The sequence below is a fragment of the Carassius gibelio genome, chromosome B14 (assembly GCF_023724105.1).
Source record: "Carassius gibelio isolate Cgi1373 ecotype wild population from Czech Republic chromosome B14, carGib1.2-hapl.c, whole genome shotgun sequence".
Taxonomy (NCBI): domain Eukaryota; kingdom Metazoa; phylum Chordata; class Actinopteri; order Cypriniformes; family Cyprinidae; genus Carassius; species Carassius gibelio.
In genome coordinates this window covers 11,988,494-12,003,037 of record NC_068409.1, presented here as the reverse complement: position 1 = coordinate 12,003,037, position 14,544 = coordinate 11,988,494, and the positions used below count along the sequence as shown (strand labels likewise).

Genomic DNA, 14,544 nt, shown 5'->3' with positions numbered 1-14,544 from the left:
TGTGGAAATTTTTATTTAATCAGCATACAGATTTCACAGGAATTGAACCTTGACTTGCGATACCATTTACAGTAAATTATAGATTTAGATAATAAAAATAATAACCACTTGTTTTTCGGTGGGTATACATCTTGCCACAAATTGCCATTTAATTCTGAGCCATATTAGAGTCTCTCTACAATTATGTATGTATAAAATTAGCATAAAAATACAATATTATGCATATTAATACACCCAATATTGACATTTTACAACTTTATTTATTCTGTTTTTCAGATATAAAAAAATATATATCATGTTAAAGTAATGATTATAAATGTCCATAAATAGATTTCAGTAAAATAATATCCTATTGATATTTCTATAATTTTCTCAGCATTTTTAACCCTTTAACTGCCCCACCAAGAAAAAAGCATTTGAAATTTTTTTTGTTTGCATTTCTTATCTCCTTATGTCATTAGTTACCACACTCAATGTATTTTTTTTCCAACACGTCCCGTAATTTTTAAACTATCGGCCTCTACCAAATGGTTGATATGTCACTTTATGGCAAAAGTACCGGAATTCATACACATACTATGGAAATCAGAAAATATGAACTATAATGAATGATCAGAAAGTTATATTTCTCAGCAAATAGTACATTCTGACAGCAGAAAGGATTATCTGAAAACATTAGCTTAGCTTTTCTATGTTTACCATAAAGTGACAAACCAACCATTTGGTTGAGAAGGCAGTTAAAGGGTTAAAAGTGGAATACATGTAAATGAATGCAAATTAATGTTATTTTCCAGACAAAAACCACAAACAAATGACATTCTCCCCCTTTGGTTATTTATTGGCACAGTGTCACTGTTTTCATTGTGGAATATAATAATAATAAGAAGAACAACAAAGGATATGTCTAGAAGGGTCAGTTTTATCTCAACATTTGGTAGACAATAAATGGTTAATATACTGAATACTTGTGGTTGTCTACAATAATGATACAAGAGATTAGGGCTAGCATCAAGTCCACATTTTTTTAAAAAGGACATTGTTACCAAATCTATGAAATCCAGTGGGTGGCCTTTGCTTTTCATAACCTTTACCCTCATTTAAAAGACAGCTCCATTCGCTCTCTAGCAGCTTGAACAGACACCAACACTGTTTTGATAAGTTTTATCTGTGGTGTCTGTTAACACTTGAGATGACTGTAACATGCTCTGGGACAAATTCCTGTGCCTCAAAATCATTTCTCCATCCCCAGCTTCACAGGTGGGTTCATCTTCAGCAAGTTCTATGGAGTCATCCTCACTCTCCTCCACCCCCACGTCTGGAATGGATTCTTCCGCCTCCACTGATTTACACCCTATGTCATCGAAACGTTCTATAATAATGGGGGAAATCCAACAAATGTATTATAGTGGCTGTATAAAGAAATATGATCAATGCAGTGAAAATTTCAGTGATTAAACCAGACTTCACCTGGTGCCTTTCCTTCATCCTGTGGTTCAGACTGATCATTTACATCATCTGGTTCATTATTTTCCTCTTGTTGCATTACAGCCTGAATCAATGAAAACACTGTATGAAAAATGTTGTTATCAAAGACATTCGCAGAAGAAACACAAAGTCACTATTTCAAGGCAAGAATGCCCATAACATACTGTATACAAGATTAAAAGTGTAATTGCTAGTTTTTATGATTTGTAGCCCAGATTTATGGAATACCATTTTGGAGTTCCGAGTTTATACGAAAAAAGTCTGAATTGTGAGAAAAATGTCATGAACATCATTTTTTTTTTTTTTTATTGCAAAAACAAGCTTTCATACATTTGTTCTCCCTTGAGTACTAAGGTTTGAAAAGCCTCATTAATTACAAACGCATTACATATTTACACGCATTCACATCTACGTTTGCATACTTTTGTAGAGTATGCTCTTGGCCAGTGTCTTGTATAACTGAACATTAAATGCTCAATTTTAGAGAAGCGTACCTTTCCACGAGTCCTGCGACCACCCAGATTAAACTGCAGGAAGCTGAGAAGGATGATCAAACTGAGGAAAGTAAAGTTACTCATCACCCCGATGAGCGCTGAGATCAGGGGGAAGTGATACAGCAGGTACCTATGAAGATCAGACAGATTCATAAAGACCTCATCATCTGTTTGACGAGACAAATGTTGGGCTGATCTCAAACACAGAGCACATTATTTAAATTAACAATAAATGGAAAAATGTGAGGACTTTTTAAGCAACCCAGCAAAAAGACAGGAATATACACACCTGATGCCTGTAAAGTGAGCAAAGATGTAGAGATGAGCTCTGTAGATCTGAATACGCTGGGAATGGATCTCAATGATGGCTCCAACAATGGGGTTGTACTGAACAGAGAAAAGAGAGTCAAAAATATACTAAATGAGCTCTAAAATTTAGTTCCACTTCCCATATATTGTACAGAAGCTGCTAAAGGTATTCTAAGTTTTGTAGAGTTTCTATGTGGTTGCTAGGACTCCATGACTCACAGAATCATCTTTGAATTCAGAGTACAGCTCCACCATGACTGACTGCTTCTGCTCCGATGCTCCTGTTAACAGCAAGGGGGAGAAGGCTACTGTGCCCAGAGCCTGAAGAAGAGAGGAGCGATAATGGAGCATTGCCTGAGACACACACAGAGAGAGAGAGAATGGGAGTCGATCTGACATCTTACCATAGATGCATTGTGAAAACGAAGAAAGATAACAAGGCTCGCCCTGATGAACCTACATTTTGAAACAGTTACTTAATAGGAAATGTCATGTGAAAATTTAAATTCTGTTATGGAAAAGCACCATAAAATGACTTGAAGTGTGCTATATTCAAAGTCTGTTGAAGCCATTTGACATGAATGATGTTAATGCTTATAGAAATGTCATTTCTGGGTGAACAATTCCTTTTAAGCATTAAATGAATTTGACTGGTTGGATAATTCACATTTTAGATACTGAGTGTAATCTATCAAGAAGAAAATATTTGATGTACACAATAAACGTAAAAAGGTTTTTTTTTTTTTTCTGTGTACATGGCTCCTGGTTTGCATACTTACAGAACGTGCCGATCTGTCAACAATCGGACCAGCTTTAGAATAGGGATTCATTTTTACTAGGAACATTCCCAGCTCCTGGTTGGCTGGAGACTCTGGCATTTCCAGCTCTAGTGTGATCCGATAAGGCTGACCGTATGTCATTACCTGTAGTAGGCAGGAAAGAGAAAAACGTATCTAAAATACATTTATTTCATCAAGTATAGTTCAAATCTATGAACATATCTACTGACATTTTGCTCAAGACTTGCTGATATAAATAATAATTATCATTACACTTTATTTGGAGAACTACTTGTGCAAAATATAATGCGTAAAATATGTTTTAATGTCATTGATGAGGATTGTATGAATTTAAAATAATATTGTTCTTTAAATGAAAGATATTTAAAGCGTATTTCCAGTTTAGCACAATCAAATATACATCAGTAAAACTTTAGTTTGACTTCAGCACTACTTCCACAAAATTAAAGTGCATTAAAAAAACTGGTTGTTCCAATTTATCAGACTTTTAAGTATATCAGTTTAGTATACTAAAATTTCAATTGCAGTATATTTTTATTAAGAACATGCATGTAGTTGGCTTAAGGTTAAATAAATGTATTTAGTGTATTTATATTTCACTAGGACAATATACTACTAAAATACTCATATATATCCACTGTGCATAGTATGCAAATATTCTTTGTCCACATATATTCGGACTGCACAATATGTGCAGCATGCAACCAAAGTATGCAAAGTAAAGTGATGTCAACCTTTATTTTTAACAAAATTTTCCCCCGGATTTATTTGATCAGGCTGGATAGATGCAAACTAAATTTATTACTAACATCACTGAACATAAATGAAAATAAATATGTCATAGTGACATTAGAGAACAATGTAGAATGCTAGTATTTGAAACACTTATGACATAATATACACATTTCTACATACTATACTAAACCAAAGTCCCTGCTATAGTCTTTGACTAAGCTCAGCAATAAAAGATAATCAAAAAAATTATAATAATAATAATAATTATATATAATAATTATTTATAATAATAAAAGGACCTTTAAAATAAAGTTTGGTTAAAATTAAGAAACTACGCAAGGAAGAGTTCAAGGATGATTACCTGATGTTTTCCATTTTTCAGTAAAGAGACATTAGCCACAGGGAAAGAACACAAAGAGTGATGAGGAGATAGACAATCAGTCCTGCTGATCAGAAACACATTTGACATGAACAAGCAGATGACAACCATCAAGAGCTACCACAGTCAAGCCTCTGATGAATCTAGGCTGATTCTGTGATATTACTGTAATCCAAATATTCTACAGCTTGTTACCATCTGAGCCTGTTCTCATTTCGACTGCATCTGAATTATCAACATGATCAAAACATTGCTGAAAAAAACTATACATGCCTCTTTTTATCCAATAGTTTATACATTATAGCAAGTACAGTTGTGTTCAAAATTATTCAACCCCCTAGAGACTGCAGTACTTTACAAATACAAGCTTTTCTGAAGATCCAGGATATAATAAAACTTGCATCTATAACAGTTCACTGGCATATTAAAAGTGATATTGTCAATATGTAATGTAATATATTTGAGTTATGAGATTTTTTAATAATACTGCTATGTCATAATTATTCAACCCCTATTCAACATTGCTGTTTTTAAATCACTTATTTGCATGGTGGGGAATAAAACAGTCTCAAAACACAATTAAGCCTTTAGAAACTCTATTAAAAACAGAATTAGCTTGAGCCGTTACACATACAGTTAGCCCATGCATGTATTGAAGTTGAGTAGCAAAAATGTCAACAGAGATCTCACAAAAGCAAAAGAGAAGAAATATTGTAATACTTTAGAAAGGCTAAGGCTATATGAAGATTTCCAAGACATTGAAAGTTCCTAGAGACACAGCTCTCAGCCTTATTTCTTAGCTTAAAGTGTGTTTTACCAGAAAACCTTTGAGGGTGTGGAAGAAAAAGCACAATATCATAAAATGTTTAATCAGAGCAACTGAGAAAAAACCTGCAATGTACAGCCAAAGACTTGCAAGATGACCCGATGAAAGGAGGAAAACCATTTCAATGCAGTGTATAAGAAGAACACTAGACAAGTATGGCCTTCATGTTGAGACACATTGATAAATACTACTCTTGATCAAGAGGAACAAAAAGCCAACTTGAACTTGATACAATTCATTTGTGTGGACCTGTGGAGCTCTGGAGGAATGTTATATGGAGTGATGTGACCAAACTGGAACTTTTTGGATCCATGGATCAGCGGTATGTCTACTGCAAAAAATGACAAAACTCATAAGCAGAAGAACACCATCTCCATCCTCAAACTTGGAGGTGGATCAGTCCTGTTATGGGGTTTCTTTACTGTAGCAGGAAGTGGAAATCATGTCTGTATGAAAGACATCATGGATTCTTTGAATTATCAGGCCATTTTGACAAGAATTGTGATGCCTTTGGTGCAAAAACTGAAGCAGATGATCAATGGACTTTCCTGCAGGACAGTCATCCCAAAGTACACATCCAAATCTACTTCTGCTTGGTTCAGGGATCAGTCATGGAATGTACTTGAGTGACCTGTTCAGTCTCAAGGCTTAATTCTCATTTCAAATATCTGGTTGAATTTGAAGAAAGCAGTGGCAATGTGAAAACCAAAGATTATCAGTGATCTGAAAGCTTTTTCAGGTGTGGAATGGGCCTAACTGTAGTAGAGAGGTGACAGAAGCTTCTAAACACTTAGAGACAGCGTTTATTGGTGATTTTAAAGAATAAAAGATTCTGCACAAAGGGGGTTCAATAATGATTTTGAACATCAATGTTAAGAGCCAATTCGTATTTTATCATGATTCATCAATGTTCCATTCTCAGAATCACTCAAAAGTGTATTAACAAACTTTCGCTAATACTTTACTGATGCCTTTGTTAAATTTATTTCATAAAATGTCCTCCACAGCAAATTGCCTTGCAAGTCAAGGGGGTTGAATAATTTTGAACACAACTGTAAAAGGCCTTTAAGTATAAATCTAAAAATGTATTTCTTTAGGTCTTTTTGCTATGAAGCATAAGAACAACGTTTATATTATTAGCAATATTCCAGGATGAACACTTACTGGACTGGAGCAACTTATTTACTTAATTATTCATAAAAAAGAAAGAAAAGAAAAAAAAGTCAAGTTAAAATATAAATCAAATATGTATATCATATATGATATAATCAATATATAAAATTTGATCCATCAGGCTTTTGAGGATATTTTTTATTTGTTAATTTCTTCAGTCATCATTATTTTGCAATGCATTACATGTTTTTCTCCACATTAAAAACTTCAGAGCTTTGATCATAAAACTAAGCATCTTGATCTTACTAAGACATTGTTGATAAATAGAGAGACAAATGATATCTATGTTAGTCTGCTTCACTGTTATCAAGATCTCATTGATTTACATTACAAGCTATGAGAATGAATGCTGTTAGGAAACATCCAAGACAAATCCTGTCAGTCTGGACTACATCAGACAAAATGCAGCACGTATCGTATAACCCCTATTAAACCAAGCTCTTACTTTTTTGGCCATATAAATATCAGCAACTCAACCAACTTTCATATTTTGGGCACAGTTAGGCCTCTGAATAAAACTGAGTTTTTTTTATCCTCTTCAATTATGAGGTCCACATTATACTACACAACACTAAATGTTTAAAATAAATACTCAACAAAAACACATATGCAAACTTTTTTTTCTATTTTGTCTAAAGGTTAAATAAACTAATCAATAAAAATAAAAAGATTTTTTGGAAATTTGTCTTCAGAAACACTTTTTGTAATGCTGGTTGAAAGTCTCTTCACATCCCGGTATCATTAAGTTAAGTGATTTAAATGTATTTATCTGTATTTATATATTCTGTGGAAGGGGTAGGTCCAATAAATGTCCATCCAATCAAAACGCTCTGTCTGAGTGATAATGAGGGGGGTTGGGTCTGCACTTGACGTGGAGGGTGTGGAGAAGGAGGGCCTTCTTTGCATGCCCCCCATGGAGCCTTTAGTCGCCGTGCATCTGCATCCAAAGCGTATGGCGACTGCAAACCTGACATTGCCATCAAAAGCGGACCGCTTCCAGTCAAAGCAATCGCTCTCTCATTCCAGGCAATGAACGCCATCTCTCTGCTCTCCGCGTACCAGGTGGAGCTACAAGTCAAGGTGTCTGTCACGCCAGGTCAGACACAGTGGGAAGAAATCTGTGTCATCACAGATCTCTAGCTCCGTCTTCAGGGATATGCCGTTCAGCATGGGCGTAGGTTTGGTCTCAGCTTTGGTGGGGACACGCGTGTAGCCCGCGCGTGTAGCCTGTCAGATACCCCGCTTCCAATCAAATTACGGCGTTTCTTGTACTGTCGTCGTCCTGGCCATTAGAATCGATCCAAATAGCAGTGAGTGCAAAGATCCAAATAGTAATAAATACTGGTGGGGACAAATTTGCCATCTCAAAATATTGATAGGGACTAGTACCTAGCGTCCCCCCCTAAACCTACGCCCATGCCGTTAAGGCTGTGGGCAAGGCCATGGCCACAATGGTCATTCAGGAGAGAGGACGCTGATTTAATTTGGCTATTCTCTCTAACAGAGAAAAGCCATTTTAGATGCACCGGCATTTAAAGAAGGTATTTTCAGCTCACAGAAGGTCTTTTCGGCTCAGCGCTGATACTGATGCAGAAAAGGGATAATGAGGCATTGCAGTTTTGCATGCCAAGGAAGATGCAGACTGCACCCCCTCCTCTTCCTCGGCAGACCTTTGCGCAGGCTACAGCTCGCCCACCCCCCAGTTTTCGCATTCCTAGGTGACAGAGATAATGTTTGAATGCAGCAGCAGGTCAGAGTGGCGCAACAGGGCAGAAACCCACCTGGCCCAGGAAACATTATTCACCCGCAAGAGCTCAGATGGACCAGCCAGCTCCGCATCCTACCCAGGTGATGTAGAGGAAGAAAAAGGGGTCTTGCTGAGGAAAGGGGACTCACAGCCCCCCCCCCCCCTTGCTAGTTCCTGACCCTCAGTTGTTCAGATTTCAGTGAAAAGGGATGTTTACAGATGTTCTGTGGGGAAACCAGAGTTGTGCAAGGGGATGCAGAGCAGTGTAGAGAACAAGAGACGATAAAGTGGTACACGCACATGCTCAAAGTAAAAAAAAAGTTTTCACTGTTTCCTCAAAACATTTTTTAAAAAACATAATATCCCCAAAAATGTTGAAAAACACTTTATCAGAACACGCTGCAAGTAAACTATTGGCGAGTGTGCACACAGTTCCGCTGGATGCTGAGGACAGTACAGAACGGTTACAGACTTCAGTTCGCCACTTGTTCCCCACAGTTCGAAGGAATAATTTATTCTCAGGTGCTGGGAAGTTTAGAATATGTTCTTCAGGACGAGATTACCTCCCTGCTGAAAAAAAGGCAATAAGAGTGGTTCCACCAGTGGAAAGTCAAAGTGGGTTTTACTCAGGATAGTCCCAAAATAAGATAAATTCCTGGCCAAATTTTGGAAAGGGAAAAGTGTTTATTTTCGCACATGCCTCATACTATTAAGTCTGATGGCCTCAACTCTAATAATCTTTCCCTTTGGCAGAATATTTATAATATTATATTTATGCGTTGTCCAGGCCAGGAACGTCATAGCAATGGATGCATCATTGTTCGGCTGGAGGGAATTTCATAAGGGAAGAACAATGAATTGGGGATCCCCATCTGAGCCACTGTCACATAAACTACTTGGAAATGCTGGCGTCTTTCTGATGTTGAAGCATTTTCTTACTTTTCTGAAAGGATATCAAGTTCTCGTTGGAATGGACAACACTACAGTTGTGGCTTACATTAAGAGAAAGGGAGGTCTCAGATCACTCCATTTACACATGTTGGCATGCAAACAGATTTTTGTGGAGCCTTTGTTATCACTGAGGGCGATGCACTAACAAGAGATCATGAACCGGGGTGCAGATCTGCTGTCCAGGGGAAATCCCCTTTATGGAGAGTGGAAGCTGAACATGGAAGTGGTCGGTCAAATTTGGAGCATATATGGCAGAGCAACAGTGGATCTTTTTGGGTCGCAGGACAATACTCAATGTCCTCTGTTCTTCTCTCTGAAGGATCAGAGCGTGCCTCTGGGAATAGACTCACTGGTGCATGAGTGGCCTTGCACTCTCCTGTATGCGTTCGCATGGATAGTATTGATATCCCTAGCCCTTCACAGAGTGAGTGAGGAGGGACAGAAATGATATTTCTGCAGAGCCACAGTCCCTTCCACTGCGCAGAGATCTGCCGTCACAGGCCGAGGGAATATTTTTAATCCTTATCCAGAACACCTGGAAATGTGGGCCTGGCCAGTGAGTGGCTAAATTACGAATCCGGCTGGTCTGCCAGACAGTGTCATCAGAAGTATACAGAATTATAGGGCCCGGTCCACTCACTCACTCACTCTATGAATGTAAATGGGGTGTGTTTGAGCTTTGGTGCGCGGCTAGACACATAATCCCCATTCAGAGTTCAATGTAAGTTATTCTATGTTTTCTGCAGGATCTGATAGATCAGGGCAAAGCGTTCTCAACCATAGTGTTTCTGGACATGATATCTGCCTGTCATGTAGGTTTTGAAAACAATACTGTTGAGCAGCATCCTTTCTTATTCAGGTTGATGAAGGGCGTGTGTTGTGCTTTACCACTCTCAAAACCGATTTCTCCTTCATGGGGTCTGGTTCTGGTGCTTGATGCGCTTTCTGCTTTCTGACTCCAGTTGAGCCACTGGACAAGGCTGACTTAAATTATTTTTAAGATGTTTCAAATGGTGCTGCTGTTAGCTTTGGCTTCAGCAAAGCATGTAAGTGACATTCACACACTGCTTTTATGCTCAAGATGGTCAATTCTATTATTCCTCTTGAGTTAAGAGAGTATCACTGTGACTCAGTGGTAGAGCACTGCATTAACAGCACAAAAGGTTGTGGGTTCAATTCCCAGGGAACACACAGACTGGTAAAATTTTAAATTTTATATATATATATATATATATATATATATATATATATATATATATATATATATATATATATATATATTAGGGGTGTAACGGTTCACAGATAAATTGGCAGATAAATTTCCTTGATTTTTTAAAAATGTTTTATTAAAACTAACAATGTTTTTTTTTTTTTTTTTTTTTTTTTTTTTTTTACATTGAACTGATGGAGCTATTCCTTACACATCTTCTATGGTGTTTCCTTAGCAGCATATTGTATAAAACAAAAACAGCTCCTTATAAAAAAAAAAAAAAATGAAAATGTTATATTGTTGTAGTAGTTATGAACAAATACAAAGATGTAACTTTTTATATGGAACTCTATAACTGTTTATATTGAGGAGTGTGTTTTTACTCAATTGGTTCTCTATAGGGCTTATGTTTTTTGGAGCAAAGCAGGAATTACGGTCTGTCTGAAATGAGCTTGTGAAGGAATATTGTAACGGGGCTCAATTACATTAAGAATGTTCTTAAAACCTGCGTTTTCCACTACAGAGTAATGCGCTCGCTCACTCAGTAAGCGCTGAAGGCTCCTTACAAAATGGCCAATGCGTTTAACAGACCAGAAATAGAAGATCCTCCAATAACCAACAGGTCTGGTGTTTGGGTGCACTCTGGATTCCCCGTAAACTATAATGGTGATGATAGAATGAATGGTAAATAGTAAGGTCTCATATCTGCGACTATAATGTAAATGCAACGTAAATGAAGCCTACCAATCCCCACGGTGATGTCTTTTGCCCTGTTTGAGTCAGTTGGAAATGTCTGTCTAAATGCTGCGGGGATAGTTTGTTGCGTGTATGTTTCTCCTTTTTTTCGTCTTTTCCCAGATACTGACACACTAAGGTGATGTCGGCGTAAATGAGTTGACATGTTTTAAGTATTCCCGCTAGTGTTTTTTTTTTGTTTAGTTTTTTTGTATTCCCGCTGGTGTACCCTACTCTCTTGCCATCACCATTATAGCTTACAGGGAATCCAAAGTGCACCCAAACACCAGACCTGTTGGTTATTGGAGGATCTTCTATTTCTGGTCTGTTAAACGAATTGGCCACCGCGTACCGTGCATGAACTGCTCGCTCACTCAGCGTGTACTGAGTGAGCGAGCGCCTGACTGAGTATCATAACATAAACATAAGTTGGTAGGTTTTTTTTTCTTCGGGGGTGTCAGGGGCATTGCCTGTTACATCATTTGGGTTATTGCACTACATTGTTGAACGCATTACATTATATTTCACACACTTTTTTATTTCCCAAATATAATTAATTAGTCCAACGATCCGTTCGGTACATAATGCATACTGCACACCGAACCGAAAGCCTTGTACCGAACGGTTCAATACGAATACGCGTATCGTTACACCCCTAATATATATATATATATATATATATATATATATATATATGTGTGTGTGTGTGTGTGTGCGTGTGCGTGTGTGTGTGTGTTTGTGTGTGTGTTTGTGTGTGTGTGTGTGTGTGTAGCCTCAATGCACTGTAAGTTGCTTTGGATAAAAGTGTCTGCTAAATGCATAAATGTAAGAGCTTATAACACACCACCACCTATGCTTTAGCAGAACAGCAAAGGCTGAATATTTGAGGTCTGGTGTGTGCTTCACGTATAAAAAGATAATTAAAGAGTTCAGAGAGAGTGATCAGCTGTTTGTGTCTTGGGCAAAGCCACATAGGAAGCCAATTACTAAACTGTGTTTATCCCACTGGATAGTGGAGGCAATTTCTTTTGCATATTCCAGTAAGGGTCTTACGCCTCCATCTGGTTTATGTGCTCACTCAATGAAAGGAATATCTATGTAATGGGCTATAAGATATCTGTGAAGAGGCAAGTTGGTCCTCACCGCACACATTTGCAAGATTCTATAAACTGGATGTTACAGTTCAAATGTTTGCACATGCCATATTGAGCATTGGATCTTGAGTGTTGACTTTACCAGCCCTATAATAGTTTCTTTGGGTAGCAGGAGACTTTGAGACAGGCAATACAGGAGTTAGGAGATCCCATAGTGAGACCACGAAATGTATGCTTGAAAGAGAACAATATGTTACTTGCATAACCCCCGGTTCTCTGATAGCATTTAGTGAGGTGTCTCACCAGAACTACCTCCTTGCTCTGTGAAGCGAGGAAGAGGTGTGCTTGTTTTGAATGCCGTAATGACGTTGCATCGTCCCTTTTATAAAGAGGGGAGGGAGCCACTCCCTGACGCAACGTCATGTCTGCCAGCCAATTGAGGCTGGCGTAATGGAATTGGGCTTTTGAGGAGTATATGGAAGGGGTGAATCCAATAGTGAGACACCTCACATAATGCTATCAGAGAACTGGGGTTATGCAAGTAACCTATTGTTTTTGAAGAGCCACCGTCATCTTGGCTGCGCGTTACACCTAGATAATAGAAAATAGGCAAAAAGGCGGGACGTGGGTGGAGCTGGTTGCTGAAACCATGCCTGCCTTACACAACGGTGGTGACAGCAGCGGCAATCCATCTGTCACTCAAGTGGCCACGCCCTTAATTATGCATGAACTTTAAGGCTTGATATAATTTAAAATTGACGAATTATAAAAAAAAATCACACCCCCACAAAGGGCAAAATTAACTATATAGACCAAAACCACTTTTTGTACCAAGCTGTAAACACCTTTTTTCTTCTGCTGTAAAGTTGGGCATTTTAACAAGGGTAGTCTCTGCAGTGGTCCCAACCCTGGTCCTGGAGGCACCCCAACACTGGACATTTTATATGTATCCTTAATCAAACACACCTGATTCAGGTCATTGGCTCATTAGTAGAGATTCCAGGATCTGAAATTGTTGTGTCGGAGGAAGAAGATATGCAAAATGTGCAGTGTTGGGGTGCATCCAGGACCAGGGTTGGGAACCATGGAACTTACTCCCTTTGGCTCTAGTGGCCATTCAACGAATTGCAGTTTAAGTCACTTCTGTGTTGGTTTCAAGTGAGAGACCAGACGGTTGCGGCTTGGTTCACTTTCAGTGCTATCAGGCTAAAGTTAGCATTTTCCAAGATCTACTGCGCATTTAAATTAATATAGCAATAAAAATAAGATACATATAAGACAATTGCTGAGACACAGTGATAATATAAACCTGTTAAATTATAAAATGTGGATAGCATAGTTCAGATGAACTGGTCTTAGCTGAGCATATAAACTGAGCACAGTTTGATACATTGGCTTTTTTGAAACATTAATTTATTAATTTAGCATTTATTCATTTAAAAAAGACCTGCTTTTAGAAATAATATATTTTTGTATGCTTAATGTATATAATGTTCATGAGGTTAATGCTTCAATCATGAATAATGATTTTGTGAATGGGACAAGACAAATTTTAATGTTTTCAACAAGATATTTAACAATTTAGGCATATGCTTAAAAAATGTGCTTTTCAAGAAAGCTTGTTTAGAAGCGAGAAGAAAACCTGATTAAGAAAATGATTTAAAGCAGCTTACTCTGCTTGGTACCTGTAAACACCTCACCTGTAGAAGAAGTAGACAGGTGTGATGAAATTGGCTGTGGGCATAAAGGAATAATAGAAACTGCCATAGAGGAATAAAGCCACCCAGAACACCAGCAGAATCACACAGATCAGGATAGAAATTTCCAGAAGCTTCTGTCTGATTCGCAACAGAAGCACTGACATTGTCTCCAGGATCTGGACCACCAGCCCGTTGATTTGAGGTCCCACATCTTGAACACCAGAATCCTCAGAATCGAACTCCTCCACAGTGGGCTGCATGTTTACTAAGATTTATTTCTCTCAAACGGTCCAGTGTTGTTGTGCTGCTATCTGAGAAAAGTCCTTCACAACTTCCTTTTCTCTTTCGATTTCAGCTCTTGTTGGCGTCTTTGGTTTATATACCAAAGACCCAAACCTGCCTCATTCCTCATGAAAACTCAGCCAATTTCTCACCAGCTCATGTTTCCGTTTTTGAGTTCCTGCGAGATTCTTTCCTCTGCCCTTGAAGCTCTGACGTCTGACTTTTGATTAATCTAAAATGCTCCGAATCAATGAACAATCCCTTTTTAATGAATGTTCCTGCAGTAATGGACTGTGACACTGTCGGTTCCTGGAAAAAAACGGACAGTCCGAAGAACAGCTGGATCCCAGTGGGACGACGCTGGGACTCATGACCAGCATGTGAGGCAACATGACAAGGAATGCTGTTAAGAAATGCAAACAGTATGAAATATCCAAGGAAAATCTTTCTATCTTTGATCTAGATGACCTTAAACACAATTAGTAACAGCTATTAAATCAAGCAGAAACAGTTGTCATTTATCATTTTGTGAGAATCATATGCATGTAACTGGTTTGAAAGGCCAGACACACAATAACCATTTCAAGTTTACCATGCAATTACAAATCCATCGGATGCACACAA

General features: G+C 38.0%; 1 protein-coding gene across 4 annotated transcripts; it reads right to left on the bottom strand.

Moving 5' to 3' along the window:
* Positions 1-33: 33 nt before the first annotated feature.
* bscl2l (BSCL2 lipid droplet biogenesis associated, seipin, like) lies at positions 34-14,273 on the bottom strand. 4 transcript variants are annotated; one of them, XM_052575066.1, is made up of 8 exons: positions 13,639-14,273; positions 4,185-4,266; positions 3,068-3,211; positions 2,508-2,642; positions 2,269-2,366; positions 1,980-2,109; positions 1,468-1,549; positions 34-1,369 (listed from the first exon to the last, which is right to left on the bottom strand). In XM_052575066.1, the coding sequence occupies exons 1-8, from the start codon at positions 13,896-13,898 to the stop codon at positions 1,122-1,124; spliced, it is 1,179 nt and encodes a 392-aa protein (XP_052431026.1). In that variant the 5' UTR covers positions 13,899-14,273; the 3' UTR covers positions 34-1,121. The 4 variants fall into 4 exon arrangements, with proteins under 4 accessions (XP_052431026.1, XP_052431023.1, XP_052431025.1 ...); XM_052575063.1 differs by having other exon boundaries at positions 2,508-2,744; positions 4,185-4,269; positions 13,639-14,246; XM_052575065.1 differs by having other exon boundaries at positions 4,185-4,269; positions 13,639-14,246.
* Between the last annotated feature and the right edge of the window lie 271 nt (positions 14,274-14,544).